This window comes from Anopheles gambiae, chromosome 2, assembly GCF_943734735.2.
Source record: "Anopheles gambiae chromosome 2, idAnoGambNW_F1_1, whole genome shotgun sequence".
NCBI classification, from domain to species: Eukaryota; Metazoa; Arthropoda; class Insecta; order Diptera; family Culicidae; genus Anopheles; species Anopheles gambiae.
The window spans coordinates 30,632,701-30,656,873 of record NC_064601.1 but is presented as its reverse complement, the minus strand read 5'-3'; the positions used below and the strand labels follow the sequence as shown (position 1 = coordinate 30,656,873).

The following is a 24,173-nucleotide window of genomic DNA, read 5'->3' as shown; positions in this document are numbered from 1 at the left end:
TCGCCTTCGTCACGCACTATTAACCGATTAACCTAACCTACTTCTCGGCTCGTAGAGGCATTCAACTTTTATTCACGATTTTACTTTCGTTGCAGATTTTTTTATCATTAGACTAACGAGAAAGAAATCCCCCCGCGTAAACTAATTTCTTTCATCACATACTTTCGCCATCGTGCCATTAGTTTCACTTTTTTAACGCGAAAACGTTCTATTTCGCGGGCATCTGTGTTTTATTACGCTTAAATTCACTTACCGCCTAATCAACTTGCATAGTACAATCGTCCCTAGCCGACGCACAACATTATTGAGGAACGAGTGTAAGGGTAGGGGGGGGGGGGGGGGGGGATGGAGGAGGAGGGAAATAATAAACAAAATTAGGAATTTTGAAAAATCCTACTCTAAAAAACCGATACACTTCTACACGATACTAATTACACGTACACTTTCATTCACGCTCTCTCGCACGCTGAAAGATATAATTAAAGACTTTACGTTGCGTAAATGGGGTAGCCTTTGTCCCAGCCTGCATCAAACAGCAGGTGAGGGGGGTTATCTGCTTTTTGTTTTTTGTTTTTTTTTTTTTGTTTTTTTCCTAAACAGGATTGGGCGATTTCCCGTGCTTCATCTTTACACGATCGAGAGTGACTGTTCCGTTCATATACTTTTCAAGATTCGTTAACAGTTTCATGTCTATTTTGTAGTTTTTGTTTATAGCATAATTAAACCGCTCGCAAACAAACAAAAAATGCGGATAATTTCCAATACGTCAAAGCAATGTAACGGTTGTTGTGTTTTGTTTAGACCTATACCCATGTTTAGACTTATACAGGGCATGTTTTTGTGTATATTCTGCTCTCTGTGCTAATGGATTGATTTTAATGTTTCCGTGGCAGGTAAATCGTCGTCGCGGGAGAGAGGTTTCACTTTAATTGTTTAATGAAACGATCACGCGATCATATGACTCTACAATTTAAGGGAAAGTTAAAAGCCATTTTAAAATAAATGGTACCAAAAGCCGTAGGAATACTTGCGAGCAACAGGGTGACGCAGAAACAAAACGTCACGATTACACATAGATTAAAAGAAAACTTGTTTTAATCTCCAATTCAACAGCACAACAATAAGTTAGTATAGTACTCTCGCACACAAGTCGAGTCAAACTGAAAAGGAAAGCAAAAGAAAAAAAAAAACCAAAAATGGCGTTCAAACGAACCACACACCACGATGGAACGCAGAATAACAAACAAAACAGTTAGGAACGCTTTCGTAGGAGAAAGAAAAATCGTATGTACAAATACATTTGCTTCGTTTATCCATCGATTGTGGGCAAAATGTATGTTATTTTGTTGTTGTTGTTGTTGTTACGATGTCTGTCAGAATTTTGCACGCGCCCGCACCCCACTTCCCATTGCCTGCCTGCCTGCCCATACCTGTTTTTACTGCTTCACGCGCACCTTTGTCGCTTCCTCTTCTTCCGATGAATTACTGCCGGAGTGTCCTGCCTCACCGGACCCGGTAGAGTCCTTGCTCGATGTGCTGGACTCTCCGCGGCGTACGTACACCGGTTCGGCACCGCGTACACTTTCCTCGGTAATGCGTACGCCCTTAACGTCCGATCCGGGCACCTCAAACATTGGCTCTAGTAGCAGCGTTTCCTGTAATGAGCGGACGGTAAAGATTAATATGTGCCGGAAGTGGAGGCGAAAAAACAGTGTGAGTTGCCGTACCATAATTGCGCGTAGACCACGTGCACCGGTTTGCCGTTCCATCGCCAGCTGAGCGATCTGCTTCAGAGCTTCATCGGTGAACGAGAGCTCAACCTGATCCATACCGAGCAGGGCCTTGTACTGTGGCACGAGAGCATTTCGTGGCTCGGTAAGAATGCGTACCAGCATGTCCACGTCGAGACTGTGGAACGGCACCAGAACTGGGAAGCGACCAACGAATTCCTGCAAAGCAAGGGAGATGAATATTACTGATTGTTCCCTTTGAAAGCAAATCACCGAAATGAGTGCAACTACTTACAGGAATCATACCGAACTCGACGAGATCTTTCGCTTGTACTTTCTTCAGATTGGCGTCCCGCTCCACTTGATCATTATCCATCGGCGAGGCGGACGCTTGCGCTGCCCGGCGTCCTTCCGACGAGCTGGCCGGCATGCCGAAGCCCAAGTACTGCAACGAAGTGTAAGGAAGTATTATAAACCGTATCCATGATGGCTCGATGGGGCGAACCACCTCCCTCCTCTGCAACGCGCGCGCCTACCTTTTCATTCAAACGCCGCGCAATCAGCCGATCTAAACCGGTGTACGCACCGGACGCCACGAACAGAATGTTGGTCGTGTCGACCTGCACCGTTTCGCCGCGCAGCTTTCGCGGCGAGTTGCGCTCCGGCACGTTCACGATCGTACCCTCGAGCATCTTCAGCATGCCCTGCTGCACGCCTTCGCCGCCGACATCGCGCAGCTGATGGATCCCGGGCACGGCCCCGATCTTGTCCACCTCGTCCAGAAACACGATGCCCGTCTGCGCCCGCTCGACACTGCAACCAAAGGGAGAAAGAGAGAGAGAGAGAAAGTGGTACAAACACACAGGCACACAATTAGAGACAGGCCCCGTTTGCGCATAATGAGCCACACGGCAAACAGCACACCATACTCTACCTGTAGTTAGCGTCCTGCAGCAGCTTCGCAATCACACTCTCGATATCCTCGCCGACGTAACCGGCCTGCGTTAGCGTCGTACAATCACAGATGGCAAAGGGCACGTCCAGGCACTTGGCGATCGTTTGCGCCAGCAGCGTTTTGCCCGACCCGGTCGGTCCCAGCATAAGAATGTTGCTCTTCTCCAGCTTCAGCTCGTGCGTCTTCTTGTCCAGCAGCTCCGAGCCGGGCTGGTGCGCGCTCGAGCCCGCACCGTGGCCGCCACCCGCCCCGATCGGCGGCCGCGGCACCTCGGACGGGGCCGAGCTCATCATCGTGTGCCCGATGCCGGAAATGTGCAGCAGATCGCCGCTGCGCGACATCGAATCCAGCTGCTGCTGCTGCTGCTGGGCGCTCGAGGCGGACGAGGCCGGCGGCGGCAGATTGTGATAGATGCGCTTGTAGTGATTGTACACCGCCACCGAGAGCACCTTTTTCGCCAGCTCCTGGCCGACGACGTGCCGGTCGAGATACTCCATGATCTTCTTCGGCGGTGGCGGCGGCTTTCGCGCACCCTTCGTCTCCGTGTCCTTGATCGTCTTTTTCGAGTCCACCTCGGACAGCACGACGAAGAAATGGTGACACTTTTCGCACTTTACGAACCGCGTCGAGCTGACGAACGTTTCCACGTGCGTGCACGGATCGCCACACTTCGGGCAGGACAGTGTGTTCTTCTTGTTCGGCGGCTCCTTGCCATTGCCACCGTCCTTTCCTCCCGCTCCCACCGAGCCACCGGATCCGCTGGCGGTAGTGGTGCTGCTACTGCCGTTACCATTGCCACCCGGTCCACCGGGCGGGTTATTGTTGTTGCTTCCGCTGCTACCATCCTTCGATGATGATTTATCACAGACCGCGGAAAGATGAAACGAGCGGCGCCCGGTACGCTGTGTGGCCGTTGGCCCGGTACTGAGCAGCACGGGGGAGGAAGGGCACGCTGTCACGCTGTGGCTACCGATCGTCCTCCGGGATGGGTCGCTCGCTGTGACGGCGGGATTGCTGGCCGCAAGCGTCGTTAGGCTACATTGTGGATGGTGCAGGTAAAACTGGTAGCCGCTGCTGGAGGCGTTGGACGATACCAAACAGATCGAACCTGGAAGAAGGAATCGAAAATATAAGAAGGTTCATTAATGTTGGTAAAGCATACGAGAGGGATGTTTGGTAAATGAGATACGAAGCAAGTAATAGATTTACGAAACCCTCCATCTGAGACGAAGAACAAACAAGGTCGTCTGAGGTCAATAACTTCACAAACTTCAACGGGACTGCGAAGTAATGTACTTCGAGCCCATCATTATTTGCTGCCTGAATTTGCTCTCCTTCTCCCTCTTTCTCTCTCTCTCTCTAATACCAAAACGCCGTCTTCAAACGATCAACAGTCCAAAGTGACATAATACTAATCGTCAGGCGACAGCGTTACCGACATCAACTGCAAAAAAAACCCTTTCACCGTCCACTGCGGGTGCAAGGAGTCATGCGGTACATGATGATCCTTGCATTATTTTTACACTTTTCATCGGCTTACGCGCTACGACGAACCACAAACGGAGCGACGAAACGAGCGCTCTCGCGTATTGTTTGACACTTTGACCTGGAATGCAAAAATCATTAGCGCACATGACCGGGACACCACAGACATTTGCTGCAATGAGCAGTAGGAGAAAGGGGACACGGTACACAGAGCGTAGTTGTGGAATAATTGCCGCCAGAGCAGACAGCATCATCCAAACTCGACAATTTTTCCCGACGTACACTGATGTAATAAGTCGCATGATCATTTAGCTAGGTAGAGGGGCGGCAGCTTCCGAAGAAAAAACCCTGCCTCAACTTTCAATTTTAAGTCACCAAGAGAGACGCGCAAAAAAAAAGCAATTTGCCATGACCCCAAGTGAGCCACAGGCAGATGTGACGTGTGTGTGTGTGTAAGAGAGATCTGCCAAATTAAAGCATGATCATACATTTCTCCTAGCAAAACGACGACGACTACACACACGCACACACTAAAAAACCCTTTCCTTTTTTCCTAATCTCCCGCGATGGCAATCGGACGATCGAGCAGCAAGATTACGGGTCTGCGCGCGCCCACATACGATGCAAATCCCAATTAGGATTGGCGCTATGCAAAGTCAGACTGCTGCTGCCTCCTCTCTCTCCCTCTCTCTCTTTCTCTATCTCCTCTTCCATTGCTGCTAATCCAGACGCGTTCGTCTCGCGGGCGACACCTTTCCATCAGCGGGAGGGCGGCTCGTGTGCGCCCCGCCGTCTTTTGCCATCTGTGCGCCTGAGTCAGCTTGGGCTCGCGAGTGTTTTCCCTCCGGCTCGGATACTGTGCGCCCTCGTCAATGTTTGTACTTTCTTGATTGATGATGATGATCGTCATCATCATCATACCCGCGGCTTACAATAGTACAAACGCAGGTTCAACGTAATTGTAGGAACCATTAGATCATAAAACACCGTAACTATCCAAACATTAGCCGCTTCCCTCCCCGCCCCGCGACTACGCGCGTCTCCCGCTTAATGAGTAAGTGCCGCGAGAAAACAACAACTGGTAAATAATGCGCAGCCGCCCAACGTGCATCGTCGTAGTGTTGCGCCCGCTCGTAAGCAAATGGCGCAAATTTGCTGGCCAGCCTCCGTCCGAAAAACCCTTCCGAGAAGCGGAGGATGCCAGCCCAGAGTGCTAATAAACAGTGCCAGTGCCATATAAACACACGCACGCACACACTCCGTTAAGCATCGGAACGGGTAACATTGAAGCAAAGCGCAAAGCGCTCTTCCTCATAAAACAAACTTCACCACTCCGAGATGCTGTTGCGTGCAATGCTTAACTGTGCGTGAAATGGTTATGATCGCGCGCGGTTCATCCACACAATGGCTGTTTGCAGAGGGCGACACGTGAAATGGTAAACAAACCGGGGACGGGCCCAGGTGGCCCTCCTCTTGAAGCCGCCCGCACACCGACGGTGCGCGAGTGTACAACATAAATGACAATTTTGCACCGGCGTAGAAGAGAGTGAACTGAATCGCTCGGGCAGGGTAAGATGGGCAACATTCCCACGACTTTTAACCGACACACGACGTGAGATAATTCTTTTAACCGCATCTTTTCAGCACCCACCCGTCAAGGTTACGAGCAACGGTGACGACGACTACGAGGTGTCATGAACTCAAAATTTGGGTCTTTAGAGCGACCGAAAAGGAAAAGGGGGTGCTGCTTGAATGGCAAATGAGGCCAACAACGCCATCCATAGATTGTTAGAAATTATGGTCCAAAAGGGGTTCACAGTCACCATTCCTTTTATTCCTGTCCCAGTTTCCTACCCTTGCAGAGAGAATCGTTTCAAACCTTTTTTTTTCGATGACAGCGGTGAAGTAGATTAATTTAATGTTGCGCTTACCCCCGCTTAGCAGCATTGCTCAATCTTCCCTCCCCAACCGAACAGAGTTTCCCATTGTTTGGGATTGCGATGGCATTATTGAAGTTTTGGACCGTACCTTAAAATCCCACAAAAAGAGCTTTCACGGCAGAGCGAAAACTTTAGAGGTTGAAGCGTTAGATTGATCATTGAAATCATATTTGAAGGAGTGCCATAGATTTGATATGGAGCATCCGAAGGCATCCAACAGGCATTTTGGTGATGCTTATAACAAAGAGGGTCGGCCAAAAGAGAGATACTTTTTTACGATTCCCTTTGCCATTTCAATTATCTCTCAAACAGCGCGCGCAGGGCGGTGTCGTACATTTCTAGTGCACAGACCTTGCAACATAAAGCTTAGAAGCAAAAGCCACACACCAGAGCCCGACCGTCGGCATCGTCACGTCACAGAAAGGAGACTTTGTTTACTTGACGCGCTCTGTGTCGTTTCGTCCCTTGCTCGTGTGATTAATGATACCACACCAATGTCGAAAAATTCGTTAACTTCCCATGTATGGAGGTTTGGAGCGCTGATTTGGCCCGTGCTGCCCCTCTCGCCATGAAGCACCCCCTTTTTTCTTTGCCACGCTCTAATGAGCGCTTCAGACCACGCGCTGCCGCCGGATTGGTGGCGCTAATGATCGGCTGCATCAGTTGCAAGGAGCGCGCGTGCGGGGTAGTCACCTAGTTTCTGGATGGGGCGTTGTCTGGGTTTAAGTTTTTTAATTTTTCAAACCGCCACCGTAAGGCCATCGAGCCACCGTCCCTCAGGTGCATGACGTGTGACCCTCCTCCTACTGCTACTACTGACAAATAGATGCCGCCGCACTGAGCCGAGCATAACATACTAGTGATGTGCTCTTTGGAGATCCGACTCCGGCAAAATCCGAATCACTAGTTCTGCGCGGAGTTGGAGTCGCTCGGAGTCGCCCGGAGTCGCCCGGAGTCGCCCGGAGTCGTCCGGAGTCGCCAGGAGTCGTCCAAAGTTATCCAAAGTCGTGCAAAGTCGTCCAAAGTCGTCCGGAGTCGTTGTTAGTCGTTCGGAGTCGTCCGGAGTCGTCCGGAGTCGTTCTGATTCGTTCGGAATCGCGTTCCGAGTCGACCGGAGTCTAGTGGAGTAGGCCGGAGTCTACCGGAGTCGGAGTCATTCGGAGTCATCTTAAGTCTATCGGAGTCGACCGGAATCGGAGTCGGTCGGAGTCAACAGGAGCCGTTCGGTGCAATGTGCTTGTGATGAGGAATTTCATTTCGTTACGTTTTTTTTTGTCGTTTACTTTGCGCGTGCACTTTGTATACAGGCCTTTGTGTCGCAGGCCGACTCCGGCCAACTCCAGCCGACTCCGAACGACTCCAACGACTCCGAACGACTCCGCAGACTCCGGACGACTCCGACTACCAACGACTCCGGACGACTCCGGACGACTCCGACGACTCCGACTACCAACGACTCCGGACGACTCCGGACGACTCCGCACGACTCCGGACGACTCCGGAAGACTCCGGACGACTCCGGACGACTCCGGACGACTCCGCACGACTCCGGACGACTCCGGAAGACTCCGGACGACTCCGGACGACTCCGGACGACTCCGGGTAATACTATGCGAAATTACCTTTCGTAGTCGACTCCGAAATTATCGGAGTCGGATCGGAGACTACTCCGGATTTTTGGCAACTTTACCCATCACTATAACATACAACAATGGGATTATTGGATTTCGGGAGGACCGTATGCCCACATTTGCTTTCCATCATTCGAGAGGCGACAACTCGAGAACACTTCACACACCTCTTTCGTCAGTTTGACCGATCGTACGAATGTGGCGTCATTCGTCACCGGACAATGCAATAGACTAATTCAAATCGGCTTACCAGCTTCTCCTTCTGTAGTAAGCTTTCGGCGGTGTGGATGGTTTGCGGTTTGTTTCGAATGCTTAGACCCTTGTGTCTCAAGTGTCGGTAAAAAAATCGGTAACATATGCATGATCCCTTGCTCGCCCAAGTGAGTGTGATTCAGAGCCTTTTGTATGGCAGAGAGCGAGAGTGATACCCTTTTTTGGAGTTTTTATTTTGGGTCAACAGAAAAAAAACCGGCACGCACAAATAAAAACGAACGCCAGCGCTGAAACTCAAAACTACAACATTTCACACATACTTCATTATGATTTCTTTAGTCCAAGCTTCTTTTTTATAAACAAATCTTAAAACATCACTTAAAAGATTCATGCAGTGCAACTTCAATAAATACTACCAAGCCGGTACAACAATACAATGAAGGCAATGTAAATCCTTGAAGTATCAGTCCCCCTCTCATCCCCCTCTCATCCCCCGCTCCTCCCGCAGGACTGTTGTTATGACCCGACGACACCGTTCGATCGAACCGTTTCGTGGCTGGAATGCGTAAACGAACGCAAGCTGGCGGAATTACTTTTGTAATATTAACTCTGCCGTGCGGTGCGGTGGAATTATTTGGCAATCAAGGCAAGACCCCGGTTATGCCGATCATACTGCGGTCCCGCGCGAGGGTGGCGGTGGTGGGAGGCTTGTTGCAACACGCTGTCCCACTTCTGCACTCCCAAATTGAACCAGCATACATATCAATACGAGTCGCTCACAACACCGGTGAGTGTTTTTATTTCATTTTATTGCATTTTATATTGGCACGATCAGCACACCGATCAGCGCCGCGCACGGCCCTTTCGGCGGTTCCCTTTTAATATTCTATACTTTACCCCACCCCTTTCCCGGGCGATCGATCAAACCATACGGGACTGGTTTTTTCGACCGCAAAAGTTCGATCGTCAGTCTGTATAATTCTTTTTTTTGCACCCCCCCCCTTCCCACCAAAGAATGGCAACAACAATGTTGGCGTGAAGCAGTTGCAGTGTTAGCGTCTTGCACCAGAGCCTGGTGCCTGGTACCCGCCGACCATTGCATTGTTGTTCCGCAGTTTTATGACTCGTGCTACAGTTCAACATCGAGCAAGAGTTTCAGCTGGCTTTTGCGTGTTTTATTGCCACCGATTATGACCGGTATGACATGCCATCTATTCCGTAGCGGGCTGCTGCTGCGGCCGTTCTCGTGCAAAATAAGGAATCACTAACGCTCGCAGGCCGCCGTGCCATTCCAAACGACTTCGCGTACAAAAAAAAAGGTGCACTACCAAAAAAGCATTAACAGCCAGTGCATCAAAACATTAGTTTGCAAGAAAGTGCAAAAGTTACAACAAACCGACCATTGCCATATCTCTCCGCACGCAAACACAGCCGGCGGGTGTGTGCGCAAGAGTGGCCCCTTTTGTTTCATGTTCGTGCGTTTGAGGGCGGTGCACACACGGTGCATTTCGCCATGCGGTGGTGGTGCGCTGCTGCCGAAAGAGTGTGTGCATACGTGCGCCGCATTATTGGCGAATTACGCCTGTATTGCAGCCGGCGGGTCGGCGGGCGATGGTGGTGGTGGTGGTCCATCGTCTCTGCTGACCTCGGCATTGGCGGGGAACGCGTTGGAGCTGCCCAACGGTGGACGCTGCTGGTGGACCGATCAAAACAAACCGAGCGATGTTGTGCGCGGAGTGGCGATGATCTTGGAAGTAACTCTAGAGAGTGTAATCGGAGCGAATGTGTGTGCGAGCGGGCGAGCGGGTCAGCAAATAAAATCGAACGCGCTGAAACAAAGCGGCGCAGGGGAAGGAAAGCGAAATGTCGCAAGCAAGTAATCATGGCGCGATTGGAAAACGTGCGCGTTTCTGTACCGCCATTATTACACGATCGTGACACACACGATCGCGTGATTCGCAACTAAAACTATACTGCACACTGCTACGCGTCATGCCCGCGTGTATTGTGCCTACGTGCGTGGTGAACGCGTTTGTGTTGGGGGTGGTGGTTTTGCTGAACTGCAATCGATGTCGAAGGTCACCCTCCACGGGGTGTGGGTGTTGTCGTGAGGGTAAAAAGCACATCGTGATCGCACGGGTTTGTAAATAGTCTTGGGTTTGATGAATCTTTCGTTGAGATTCATTCATATGAATCTTCAGTGAAGAGTGATTCGTATCTCGAATCGACTTTTCAAGGATTATATTAAGAATCCCGAAAGATATTTCAATCTCCAAGGATTCAAAGATTAAATTCATTAAAATTCATATATTTCCAGGGATTCATGAATCTTTAGAAATGTATGATTTTCACAATATTGGCGCGATCCCACCTAACAACATGCCCGTCTTAGGTTCAAGCCTCGCATGGATCGTAGCAAAACAAACTATCCGGCTGCTTGGTACTTGCCAAGAAGTCTCAAAACCCTGTATAGGCTGGCATGACTATGTAGGTTGATACGCCAAGAAGAAGAATAATGAGAAGCTCAAGCTCTATGAATCTTAGGAGATGTGTGAATCCTTAGAAATTCATGAATCCCTGGAGATTCGTTAATCTTTCGAAATATAAGATTCTTTTAAAATTCACGAATCCTTCGAGATTCATGAGTCTTGCGGGATTCATTAATCTTTGAAGATTCATTTATCTTTGGAAATTCATGAATTATTGGATATTCATGCTTTTTTTGAGACTCATGCATCTTTGCAACCGAGATTCAGATTCATTGAATCCTTCATGAATCTGATTAAGATTTACCCAACACTGGTTATAACATGGCAAACTTCATGTCCAACGGACATTTTATCAACACTTTACCTGGCCAGGCTTTATTTTTACAGATCAAGCCTCAACACGAGTAGTACAATTTAAAAACTCCAGAGGAGACGATCAGCGATCGATCAGCTGATTTTTCAACATTATGTTCAATTGTTTTATTATCACCAATAATGTATACAAACAGTAGCATCCCCTGGCACACACACACGCCTTACGATCGTTCAACCCAGTCAAAGATGCGAAAACTCGCAGCAATTAACGATAAAATGTGATCTTGCGAAACTGAACTGGTACACACGCACACACACACATACACACACAAACATCATGCAAACAAAGGGGACAAAAACATTCAAGATTGAGCAAAAAAAAACCAGCTTGAGGAGGCTGAAAAGAACATTACTGTGCACTTACTCATCTCGCACTTCCTGTATTGAACGAACTATTGAACGATACCCCCCCCCCCCCCCTTGCCTAAATGAAAATGACCTTCAAAGCAACATATTTATCCACCCTACAGTGTTGTGTGTGCCCGTTGATTGTTGATTGTCAAATGCTTGCAAAAAAAACCGATGTATGAATCCATACGCGCCCCCTTCTTCGCGTTACTCACACACACACACATACAAGTCCGCTCACAAACACATGGTGAGCCACCTTCGACCAGACTGGCTGCTCGCCGTTAGACGCTGACCGCGATGATTGAGCTTGATAAAGAACGATGGCAAGTGATAAACAATTACGACGATCCGCAAACAGGCCCCGGCCGTGGTGGTGGTTCATGCGACGACACGGTGATCCTCGCGCGCCCCAAGTCGATGACGTACGACGACGACGACGACGACGGCGACGACAGAGAACTAAAAACTGGTAAACAACATTTTGCAACAACAAACAAAACGAAGAATGGAAAGGAAAAATAAACACAGCAACACGTTCCTACCCCCGTGTGGGCTGTGTTCGTGGCGTTTAGCAGCAGTTCGGTGAGCTCTAATTCATAGTGACGCGCGGGGCAAGTTGAAATATCAGCTGATGTGCTATTCCTGGCCGTTTTGGCCGTGCGTCCGAAGGGGTTCCGCCGAGTGGTAATGTAGGCAAAAAATTGGAAAAATCGATGCACATATAAAGCCCGCTAAGACGAGCACGTAGTCGAAGAAGTCTGAAGTACTGGAGCCTATGACATTGATTCTATTCTATTGCTTACAATCGACAGTTCTACCACTCCAAAATACGACTTTAAATGCAAAATATTTGCATCGGACCCATCGATTGCTGAGCCCTTTGACGCAGATTGGAGAAGAAGAGGAAAAAACCGTCACCCAAACTAAACGTCTTCAAACCGGTCGTCTAATCTACAGGTGGATACTGGTTTTTCTTTTTTATTTCCAACCCAATGGGTGGATGGGAAGAGAGAGAGAGAAAGGGACACCGGTTTGGCGCCAGAGCACTGCCGGCAAACGGTTCGAAGCGATCGAGCGGAACAACAACACATGATAATGTATTCCTTCCGATAAATCGCAACAAACACTAACACTTGATTTGAGCGGCGACGATCAATCTGCTGTCGTGCGACAAGGCATGAGCTTTGAAAGGTAGACCATGTAGACTCCAGCCACCGTCCCAGCTCAGTGCGTCCAACAGGCCAACCTTGACCTTGAGACAGAGGAGGTCTTCTTTACGCGGCGGCGGCGGCCCAAACGATGGAAGCTTGGAGCAAAAATCAATAAAACCGCCAGACCGAACCACCGTGTGTACCACCACCAGGGTTGTTACGCTGCGATCGTTGACGTAAAAGTTGGCAATTGATCAGCAATCTCGGGGTTTTTTTTTCAGCAAACAGATGAGCTGTTTCATGTTTGAGCTGCTGCTACATGCATCATCCCGTGGGGAAGCAGTTTGATGACAAGTGTTGACAGTTGGTTGGTGAAAATTTCATATTTATGTTTGATTGATTCAGACACGCGGTCCCGGTCCGGGCCTATACAGAGGTGGTCCCGTGGCACAGTCGTCAACTCGTACGACTTAAGAACATGCTATGGGTTCAAGCCTAGAATGGACCGTCCCCCCGTAGCCAGGATTGACTATCCGGCTGGACGGTAGGACGTTACGCCAGATAGAAGAAGAAGATGATTCAGACACGCACAACATGGGTGGTTCTGTATCAACGAAAGATCCTTCTTTTAGCTAAATGTTTTCAATGGGGCCCTTCACGATTCTAGTCAATTTTTTGTATGGAGTTTGAAAGTTAGAGGCTGAAATCATGTAAACACTCCATACAAAACCACACACAAAACTAGCCTGCAATTTTCAGTCTAGATTATTCTAGCCTCAAAGCTAGAATTAGATTCGAGTACCTGCTCGAAAAATGGCAAAACAACGGCGGTGTTTACATTTATTCCTTAGTGCATTGAAGAGATCTGGTGATGGAATCCAGAATCAAAGTGTATGTAGTCCAGGTGGTCTCATAGCATGTGTTTTATAACCAAATTTGAACATCACTTTTTGACAGGATTGGTGAAAACTTTTGTTCAAATAAGCTTTCTGGAGGCTTGACGAATACACAAAAAACTCCTAAAATCTTCATTCAGGAACAGAAGCGATAAAAATCAACCTTTTAAATTCATATACCTTGGGATAAGCCCACCTGTATATTATACCAGCCTTAGATAGCTACTCGAAAACTCCTATACAATGCAAACAGCTGACAGGCTGAAATTTCAGCCTACGAACTTAAAACGAAAAGGGTCTCATTGTTGTTTCAATGGACTCACACAATTCCTACAGATTTTAGGATATTGCAAGGAATTATTCAAACATATTCTTCTTTGCAGTATTTTTGTGTCATTTTTCTTCATCCGTCCATCATCCAGCCCAAAAATTGTAGGGACTTTCGCAGTGTTCTTCGTCTTCCCGATTAACACTGCATTTACAAACTTATGCACAGTACTTGCGCGGGATATAAATCATCCCGTTACACACTTTATATGAAATCACAATACGTGCATAGTATGAACCGGTTCAGCCGGACCACCCACCCCTCCCATGCTCCCCGTCGAAACGGTCCTTCAAAAGCGGGAAGATGCCGTCGTGGCAATGAGGCACATGAACGCTTGTTGAACAGATCAACACACAAATGGCACATCGTTAGTGCAGTTGCGTGCCAACCAACCCCGGACAGCCCGACAGGCAGCAGGAGCAGGACGCGCCCCGTCCAGGAGCACGGGACGGGGCATTATGCATTTGAGTGACTTGCAATTGCTCAAGCAAAAACAACAACCCACCCAAAGCACCATTAACACGATGCAAGCACATTGCAACACGCGTCCTTTTGCATTGCAACCCGCCCTTGCACCTAGGGTCCTTGGGCACGGCGGGATGCGGGCCATCTCTCCCGACCAAGCGTGGTCGATGATGATGCTGTGCGCGTACGTACACCATTACACTCTCTGCCGGCCGGATTTCTCACAGCATCGTCGGTTCATTAAATCGTGTCACGGACGCACGGCGCGTCCCGAAACTGGGTCGCAGCACCCTGGAGTACGGGGCGGACGCCCAACGCCCTTACCTATATATTCCTCCTTCCTGGCAAGGCAGACACGACGGCCGCAGAAACTCGTTTATGCATCGCCCGCCAGTTTTGAGACGTCTTCCTCGCCCGTGCATTTTTACAAAAGATGCCCCATTATGCATGCGTATCTTACCCGCTTGATTGCTTCAAGTGCCCTTTCATGGAGTGTACGCGCGTGCGCGCCCGCGTTGATTCATTGAGGCGATTCTATTCACAATTAATGCCATTACGCCCGAAAGCTTCATCAGATAAGTACGCATTTCGGTTGATGTATGGACGCGCCGAACAGTGACAGATTTGGTAACATTTTCCATGCCAATTGTACGTCACATAAGGACACCGCACTCGCTAGCCTCTCCTCAGTGTAATAAACACCTCAACAACAAAGGCAGAATAATGACAACAACAACCCCAAAAAAACCCTCCCAAAAACACAACACAACAATCCATACGCCCGATTGGCACTGGGGAATCGTTCGATGGAGCGGGGCGGTCTTATCGCTTTCGATGAGATAAGAAGGTGATGGGGTGATGATACACACCTTTTTATCGCGAGTACTAGCGGGCCTTCAGCGAGTGTTTTATTTTCTCGTTGTGACGCAAACCGTTTGTACTCGGCAGATAAAGAACGTTACGATTACTAAACAGTTTCTCAAAGCCAAACTAAAACGTAATTGAACTTACGAATGACAACAAAAACCCCTCACCATCCAAAACACCTGTACTAAGCCGCACAATCTGGTCTCGAAGGACGCGTCTTGCTTCTCTAATGCTTCACACAAAGCTCAGCGCTGCTCGTCATTGCCACACAGCCGTCCATTTACTATTGCCACTGCTCTGTCCGCTGTCAAGTTCACATTCGCGATACGTGCGAGCGGACCAGCCTTAGGAGCCTGCCTGGCCTGGCGCTCAACCGACGAACGCCTAGGTCAGGAGAAAAGGGTCAACTTTTAATTGCATACCGCCGTGGCCGTTCCCCGTGTGCCGTTCCCCGGTGGCAGGAAGGTCGCCGCAGAGTTTTAATCATCTCCTATCCCATCTGAGTTCACCCAGAGCTTTGTTTGTAGTGTTTGCATTTGTTTCGATTGCCTGTTTTTTTTTGTTTATCACACCCGTTTTGTGCGATCACGTCTTTTTTTTTTTTTGCTCGATTACACAACGACACCGCGACAGTTTGCTGGGTGGAGAAAAGACGCTACTAACTACTGCTGCTGCTGCTGCTGCATTTGCCACTCGGGCTAAGCCTATTATGTACCGTTTTATGGCGCTCTTTTTCTCACTATCTAGAGACAGACCTATCTCCCATATGCTATTCTGTGCTATCGTGTTGTGCTTGTGTGTTTTGCTGGCGTATGTTTTTATTATCTGCCACCGGTCCTCCCTCCGGTAGATACGATCGCACGCGTACCGCGGTGGAGGCCTCGACCTTCCACTTTCCATCCGAGGAGACAGCTATCGATCGCGCCATCATCCGCAGGATCTCCATCCGATCTCGTGGTACGCTACCCCGTCTATATGTGGCTCAGCAATTGCCTATGTGGTTAATGTTGGCTGGGCCCTACAATGCTGCGGTTTCTTTTCCCGAGCCGAGCAGCCAACAATACCAAAAAACCCTGGCAGATACAGTTGCGGATCTTTAAACAATATAAAATGTGGAGAAAAAATCTTATTAAATGCTTTTGCGCGTGCTTTTATTGCTGTTTCATGGCATTCTCCACCAAAACAAAAAATCCTTTCCCGCATTATTATGCACAAACAACAACCCCATTCAGGTGGAGCAGCACATGTGGTTCAAGGATACTGGAGCATACACATATTGCATTCATTTTTTAAAATATTCCTCAATATTTTTTTCGTCAACCAACTGATAATTACTATAATCCAAAGCGAAGCAACGCCAGAAGTAATTAGCACCCAGTTGTTGAATAATATGCACCACCCGGGCAGTGGTAAAGTAAACAGCATAAAATAAAATAATTGATTCGTTAACCATGTCCTCAATGGGGCAGGCAAAGGCAGCAGCAGCAGCAGCAGCAGTGATCAATAGCACAGGTTGCCAAACAGCAACAGCAACAAACAGTGTGTGTTTTGATGGCATTTTTTGAATGGTTCTTCTCACCTTTATCCTTTCTCTGCGACCACCACAACACCAGAGAAGCAGCAAAAACAACGCATTGCCCGCACCGGTTTACCTTTCCGTAGCCGGCAAGCTCTACCTATAGACAGAATCCGGGCCGAGAATTGATCGTTGCTCGAAGGACGAGAGGATTCTGGAAGGCGCATTATGGTTCAGGTGAAATCTGGTTTTGCCAAAAATTTCTCGCCCTGATCTGATCGCAGGATTGTATATTTATGGTGCGCAGCCGGCGTGCAAAACGCGCCGCTCACCAGTGCGCCGAGAATGCACGCGCTTTGGGGTGGGGGTTTTGGGAGTGAAGGTGGTTTGGTCCATTCACGTGCAACTGCACGGTGCCTGTGCCATTGATAGTGTGCTTGGTTGGTGGTTTGGCACGGCGTGTTGTTTGTTTCGCCAACCAGTGCATAAAACCTGCATCTCTCTGCCCTGCGCTCCGTTCCTGCTTCGATTGTTTTCCAACAGAATCGTTCGAAAAGCGGCGAATGCAGGGAATAGTTGGGGCAAGTGTATGCCAACGGATTCGGCCCACAATGTCGGCTGGCAGGGCCGTTCGTCCTTTCGAAACGTGCCTGGCCTGCCGGTTGTGACGGAATGCCCAAGGTTGCAAAAGGTACAGTTCACAACCGCACACCACCGGCGAGGTTTAAAAACAAGAATCCGATCGATTGAGCAGGCAGTGGGGTGCAGCATTAAAAGAAAACCTTAAAAGAAGTAATCTGGATCTGGGCTCGCAAAAAGCGTACGTTATTAAATTACGGTTCAACAGTACTTACCAGTGCGAATGTTTGAGTTCTTGGGATAGATCGCCAACCGCCCGATGGTGAAGCTGCTCCGTACGCTACGCATCTCGGCAAACCACACGGCGTAACACGAGACAAAGGGCCTTAGAGCTTTGCACGATCCGACAACACTGACGCGCTCGATCGGTTCCGGTTTCGTAGACGGCTGTAATCCGATTTCCTTTTGCCTGCTGCTGCCCACCGGCCGTCCGCCTGACTGACGTTTTAATTTAATCAACTATCTCACGCACTACTGGGCCACGGTCAACTGCTTCTCTTCCGCTACACGCTGCCACGAGTTTTCACAGTTAATTTCGTTCGAAAGAACCACTCTTTTTAAGCCGAGTTTACCACTTTGGTGTAAATTTTTCGTTGGAGAGGAAAAAAAAGCAACAAAAAGGGAGAGATAAGACAGGATGATATTGCCACGGTATTTTGCTACTGGAGAGTTTAGGGCGTGTGCCTGAATGAAGGTAGTTTTAGTAACATTTGCACCCGCCAAGGATTAATTCACGAACTGCACACAATGTGATAAAAATAGATAGCTCCGCTGTCCGGTTTTCATATACTGTTTGAGACTACGTACTGGTCCATGAACAGTCCACAGGGCGAGAGAAAACACACACACACCACACACACAAAACCTTATAACCCATATTCAACATCTCCTTTCGGTTTCGTACAACCCGCCCCAAAACCGGGAAAGTTAAAAAGAGAATGCATTTAAAACGCGCCAACCGCCAAGCCAGGAATAGAGAAACGCGGAAAAGCACCGTAAAAGGAATGGACACAATATCTAACGGAAAGAGCGAAAATAGATTACCACAGTTCAAAATCCACCCACCGTCGCAACAAGGCGTACATTGCATGCTTCCCTCCGGACAAAGATCAGATTAGAAAAATGAGGGGGGGGGGGGAACCCCCCAAACACGGAGAAGATCGTACCACTTTCACTATCCTCCAGCCAGCTTGGTATGATTCGGAAGCGTATATTGAGCATAAAAAGTATGATCGGGTACACGGAAGCATGATCGAACCCGCTGCTGTAGCCGCACTCGATTTTCCTGAACAACAGGCCCACTGATTGCATCATCATCATCAGCATCTTCATCAACACCTTCTACATCGTCTATCGACGCGACCGGCTGGGGATGGAAGAACAATAGCCTGACTGTCTGTAGCGGAAAGGGAAAGCCACTCTTCTTTGCGCCTTCAAGCGTGCGTACTGGTGTTACTTCTTTTCCTGTACGCGAACACGGTTTTGAACCATTTTAGGTCTCAGGTTTGTACAGAGACGAAGCGTCTTTGTTCATCAAGATCACTCTAATGTACGGTTTAGTGTTGGTTGTCTCACTCAGTAAGGGCAGAAAGTGTGTGTGTGTCTTTTTTTCTCTCTCTTGATTACTAACATCAATCGAAACAAGATCACATTGAGATGATCGATCATCAGTTGTGTATTTCCTAACGCACTGCTACACTTTTAAGGGAATCGCTCATTGCATTAACAATGCCAATAAACATTGCATTGTTCTGTGGGTAGTATTTTATGTACAATTATTACGGTAGTCACCAACTGTAATCTATGATGACTGTAAACTTTACCTTGTACTTAAGTACAGTCCTATTTTCACAACAATTGAAATAAACAAAAAAAAGCACTACCAACAAAACAAGATCACGTGAACAGCACACCCAAGCGAACACTGAACGAACCGAACACGTCCTACACCGGCAACGGCAAGATCGCGTTTGAGCCACGCGGCGATCAAAACGAACCCAACTCAAGCGCGTGTGCGCGTACGACGACGACGACGACGACGTGCAGAGCAGCGAGTCGGCGCGCGAAGCAGCGAACCCCTCCTCCAAAGCATATCATCATCAGCCTTGGTGGTATAGCAACCCCCGGTGGTATAGTAGGCCGGCAAATGTGCGCCTACTATGCTCGCCCAACGACCCAACCACACCACGCACAGCCCCGTGTGCACGGCATGAAGCAGTGAATTGGCGCCGATCGCAAAGGGAAAGAAAGAAACGCGATCTATGCAAAAAAAGGAACGAAACAAAGCAAACAACAACAACAAACCCACCTACCGGCATCATTCTCGGACCGGGCCAGTCCGGCTTTCCGATACTAACACCGGAGGAACTGTTGTTCTCCGCTTCAAGGTGCACCGGTTAAAACAAATTGCCGAATATAGCACATCAATTCGTCCGGGGACTGTAGGACAGTAGGACTGATTTGCATAATTTCTCACAAAAACGGAAGAGTGCTTTATCCCCGGAGCCAGATAGGTTCGGATAGGAAGAACATTATGATCAGTGTAACCTTGGTGGTGGTGACGGTGTTGGCGATTTTAATCAGTGCGAAATGTTCTCGTCCACCTTGAGAGAGAGAGAACCTGATAGGAATGGTTTTTCATGAGCCAGCGCACCGAACATAGGTAGATGATATGTGGCATTGAGGATTCATGTAGTATTAACAGAAACAAAATGTCATGAACGACACACTACAATCGATTTTAATGGATTGCAGGTAGCATTTCTGAGCCGTCCATTTCTACACTTTTTGTAACCATAATTTACCTTTAGTTAAAATAAACCAAATTAGACCAATGCAGGCATTCCACGATATACCGTATTAATGAAGACCGGAGGCAATCGCGTATCTCGAATTTTTCAGGTTTTCAGTGTAATTATAGCAAATTTTAAAGTAATTTTGCTTGAAGTCGTAGGTTTTAGCCACTCAATAATTTATTAGATCTTATTCCAACTGAAGATTACACTTTTGTACCATTTAAAAAGGTTTTTAAATTTGACCCAATAGGACATTATAGGATTTTCCAGGGGTTCTCATAATTTAGGGAAGCTTGCTAAACTCTTTCTTATTGGAAATGAACTTAATGTAATGGGAATAGAACCCTTGTTGGACAAATCAAATATGATTTTACAAATATGATATGAAACCTGTTTAAAAAGGGTGCTTCCTGTTAGAAAGAGGCAATAAAGTGTCCCACAACAATGAGAGCCACTAGAAAACCCCGTATTTTGCATTTGATAATGGATGGGTCAAATTAGTGCAATTTGCCCAAAGAATATCACTGTCATAGTAAGAATAGAATAGTGTATCGAGCATGGCAATATATCTGGGAATGTCTGTAAACGGTTTCAATCTTACCAACCTAAAAGCAAATTATCTACTTCCTCCAGTATGCTCGACAGCTTTGATACGATTGAGGTGGGTTTCGCCTAAAAAAAGTTAAATTTGCTGCGCCCTTAGTATAATAGGAAACCATTAATTACCCAACAAAAAATAAATCAGCTGATTTTTCGTCCGCCTATCGGATAGCACAGGGCGGAAATGAGTCTACTATTAGACAAATATTTCTTCGCTGCCAGCGAATGTTAATTATTCCGAAAAAAAATGCGAAGTCAGCTGTACCACTTCACGGTTCTTTGTGTTAAAATGACCATCAAGACGTACAACAAGATGTGTACGAACAAAAAAAACCCACACACACACACCCCTTCAAACGATGGCACACCTAATCGAATGAATCTTCTACCGCGACAGAATAACCTTGAATCTTTTGAAAATCCTACCAAACTTAAGATGATTCGGTTTTTTTTTCAATAATAATTTTCGATCCAAAGCTCTAGCTGGACAGACGACCCCTCAGTGCGGCGTGTCTCGGTGTGGGTGCTGTTGCAAATAATTCGCCCGCCCGGTGGGGCGCACGAGCCTGAACCGGTTCCGTGCCCACTTTCGTTCTAAGGTAAGCCAGCGTGAAGCGAGCCCACAAATCGAACGTGCCACTTATATGACCCGTTGAAGGTGTTCAACAAACCGATCATTACCACCCGAACAAGGGCGCGACGGCGGGTGAAGGATCGCTCGTTCTCTAGATCGGTTTGCTTATTTATAAACCCCCCAATGACGGCATTTCTGAAACGGGGACGGACGAAGCATCCGAGAACCGAGGTCCGCAGAGAACAGGATTTCCTCCAGCTGGAATGGGAGGGGGGTGGGATGCTCATGCTGACGCTCAAGGCGGATGTTTCACATTAACCGAAGCAGATCGCTCAATTAACTTACGATAATGGTATGTGGTCACCTCACATTGCCCTGCGAAGCGGCCTGCCTTATGCTGGGCAAGCACATACACACCGGAGAGTGGCTTTTGTTATCGAGCCAGATTTGCATACGTCCCAAACGGTTTGGCTGTTTATCGTAGCGCGTTCTGTGGTCGATACACTCAGGTCCCCACACGTCCACTTCAGCTGTTTGTTTACATTTCTGTGAGCGACATGCGCAATTCCCTTCGAGGCATGATATTTCGTTTTTTTCATGTCCGCGCGCGCTATTAATGTTCCCTCTTTGGGGTAACCATATGGCGGCAGTAGTAGCAGTAGTAGTAGTAGTAGTAATAGTAGTGGTACAGTGAGTTTTTGTTTTGGCCCTTGTCTCGCAGCACAGCGCACAAAGAGCACTGCCCCTAAACATTACGAAACAACAGCAGCACGGTGTTTACGATTCTAAATTCCGTCTCAGTGCGCTTAGCTGGCGCAAAAATATGTGTTCTCTGTTCACTGGGTAGAATTGCAGGCAGCTTCCGTTCCTAAATCCGCAAGCAGTGTAGCAGTCACAGCTGCCAGAACTTTACACTACTCCGCGAAACAACACAGGACGCAGAGCGCGCAATTTCACCACTTGTTATGAAATCATTTTCACTCAACCTGTGCCCACTCAAAACCCGGAACGTCCGACCGCGGGGGGACGGGGATGACGGGCGACGGAGTTCAAAACGTCAGACGGTTTTAGAAAAAAAAAGCAATCGCATCGCAAAGCAAAATAAATACAGTCACGCCATTCGCAAGAGGGATGATACGGGCTACAAAGAGAAAGAAAAAGCGGTCGGTTGTCAGCGGGAGCGAGCAAATGCACAGAACAGAAACTGCGACGCATTAAAGCATATATCGACGGGCGAAGCCGAGAACAGGTTCTTGATCCAGCCTACGGAACGTTGCACTTATTCCGCTGGTACAGTGCGCTTCGTTTGCCTTGCTCCCATTCGCTGGTCGATTTTCGCACACGGTTTCGGGAGTGTGTTTGTTGCATAAATGTTTGCAATGTTCGCTACGCCCGGGCAGCAGCGCTATCGAGATCACACATTGGCGCAGTTCGAAGCAGTTCTTATCACTGGGTCGCTCTGCTTACGCCGCCTGCTGGTACGGCCGAGGGAAGAGCTTCGCCAATCGTAAAAGCCACACGAAAGACACAGAGCAAATGTGCTTTTTTCTCGCACTTTTAATACACACTTCAACACTGTGGGTCCGCTACCGTCACCGCTGGTAGGCCGAATATTTTACTGTTTTCGCTGAAACTACTATGCGGCATACACACTCACGCACGGCCAACTGCTGAACTGCTGGACGATCCAGGTGGGGAAGAGCAAAAGCAGCACAAAACTGAAGGGCAATAATCGCACGGACGGGCAATGCACGGAACAGCACGGGCGCGATTTGACTTTCGTCTTCCTACTACCGCTCACTTTCCGCTCTGCGATATTATTACCGTGTGCGTAATTTGTTCCTTCTTCGGTCCGTGCCTCTTGTTCTTAATTCTTGCGGGAAGAAAAAAAAAAACCAACAACAAACCGAACGTCAAGCTGACAGCGGATCCGGAACCGATCCGCTCCGGATGCGGCAACGGGCCGGTATGTTCCGACCAGCTATATAGCGATATCGTTCGATATCGTTCCCAGCCCAGCTCATCGCTAGGGGGAATTATTGGAAATAAATTTGTATTTTTAGCCCCAGAAAGAACTTTCATAATTCCAAAAACATTATAAAAATGTGGAAAATATTTACGTGTAGAAACATGATGACTCCAACCAAAAGAAAGTTTTTTCCTCAATTAATAATTATGTAATATAATAAACATTGGCGTAATATTCTGCATAAAAATGTCCAATTCACAGCTCAAAGTAATATGTACTACCATGTACAAATCATGAAATACTAGTAAACTCAATTTTATTTTATTACATTCATTTACATTAGTTTTCCCCTGTCGTACAGGCCGACCACAATGCATTGCGCTTGCAAGCAATCTTGTGTTCTAAAATCGATTGAAACTACTTGAACGCAACTTTCCATACAAGGTACAACGGACGTTTTGTAACGTTTGAATAAGTTTAGAATTTTCACGGATTAAAATATTTTCCAGGAATTAATGCAAGCTAGCGAATTTCAAAAGATGTCATATAATGACTTGTATTTAGCTTTTTAAAGAAATTAAAAAATTAAAATTTCGAAAATTATGTGAAAAACGTGTCACAAATAATCTGAAACAGTCATCAGCACATCCTAATTATACATAATTTTGTTTCGTTTTAAATTGTTTATTGTGCTTAAGTGTTTGGCCAAACAAGCGGACTTATCACTGAGTTAAAACAAAAACTTAAATAACTATAACAAACAGCGTATCAAACGCAGTGTACAAGATCAAGATGGATCAACAAAAACTTGTAGGGTACCACGTGGTGACAGTCAATTAACATGTAACGCTGATTAATCATACGGGCCATCGCAGTTATAGGGTCGTTCTCACTGTATGCGCGTCTTGTAAGGTCATTCTTATTATACTAATTATAGAACATTATAGGAGGGACATTTATATTGACTCTAGCCAATAGATCCGGCGAGTCTATCTCACCGACAATAAGCTTGGACATAAACGTACATTGAGCATTATCACATTTCTCAATTATTATTTTCTTATTTATTTATTTATTTATTTATTTTATTAATTGCTCGGCCACGTTGAGTTACAGCAATAGTGCTTACTGACTATGGTATACAATTAATTACAACAATTATAACACAAATATTTACGAATTAATTTCTAGATAGAACGTGAAC

General features: G+C 47.4%; 1 protein-coding gene across 13 annotated transcripts; it reads right to left on the bottom strand.

The window, feature by feature from the left end:
- Positions 1 to 182: 182 nt before the first annotated feature.
- On the bottom strand, positions 183 to 22,939 carry LOC1272962 (ATP-dependent Clp protease ATP-binding subunit clpX-like, mitochondrial). 13 transcript variants are annotated; one of them, XM_061652609.1, is made up of 8 exons: positions 22,658 to 22,818; positions 21,782 to 22,141; positions 17,247 to 17,605; positions 2,665 to 3,793; positions 2,267 to 2,543; positions 2,026 to 2,175; positions 1,728 to 1,949; positions 183 to 1,655 (listed from the first exon to the last, which is right to left on the bottom strand). In XM_061652609.1, exons 3-8 carry the CDS (start codon positions 17,317 to 17,319, stop codon positions 1,437 to 1,439), a joined length of 2,070 nt encoding a protein of 689 aa, XP_061508593.1. In that variant the 5' UTR covers positions 17,320 to 17,605; positions 21,782 to 22,141; positions 22,658 to 22,818; the 3' UTR covers positions 183 to 1,436. The 13 variants fall into 13 exon arrangements, with proteins under 13 accessions (XP_061508593.1, XP_061508595.1, XP_061508596.1 ...); XM_061652611.1 differs by having other exon boundaries at positions 22,110 to 22,141; XM_061652612.1 differs by having other exon boundaries at positions 22,110 to 22,141; positions 22,662 to 22,818.
- Positions 22,940 to 24,173: the final 1,234 nt, after the last annotated feature.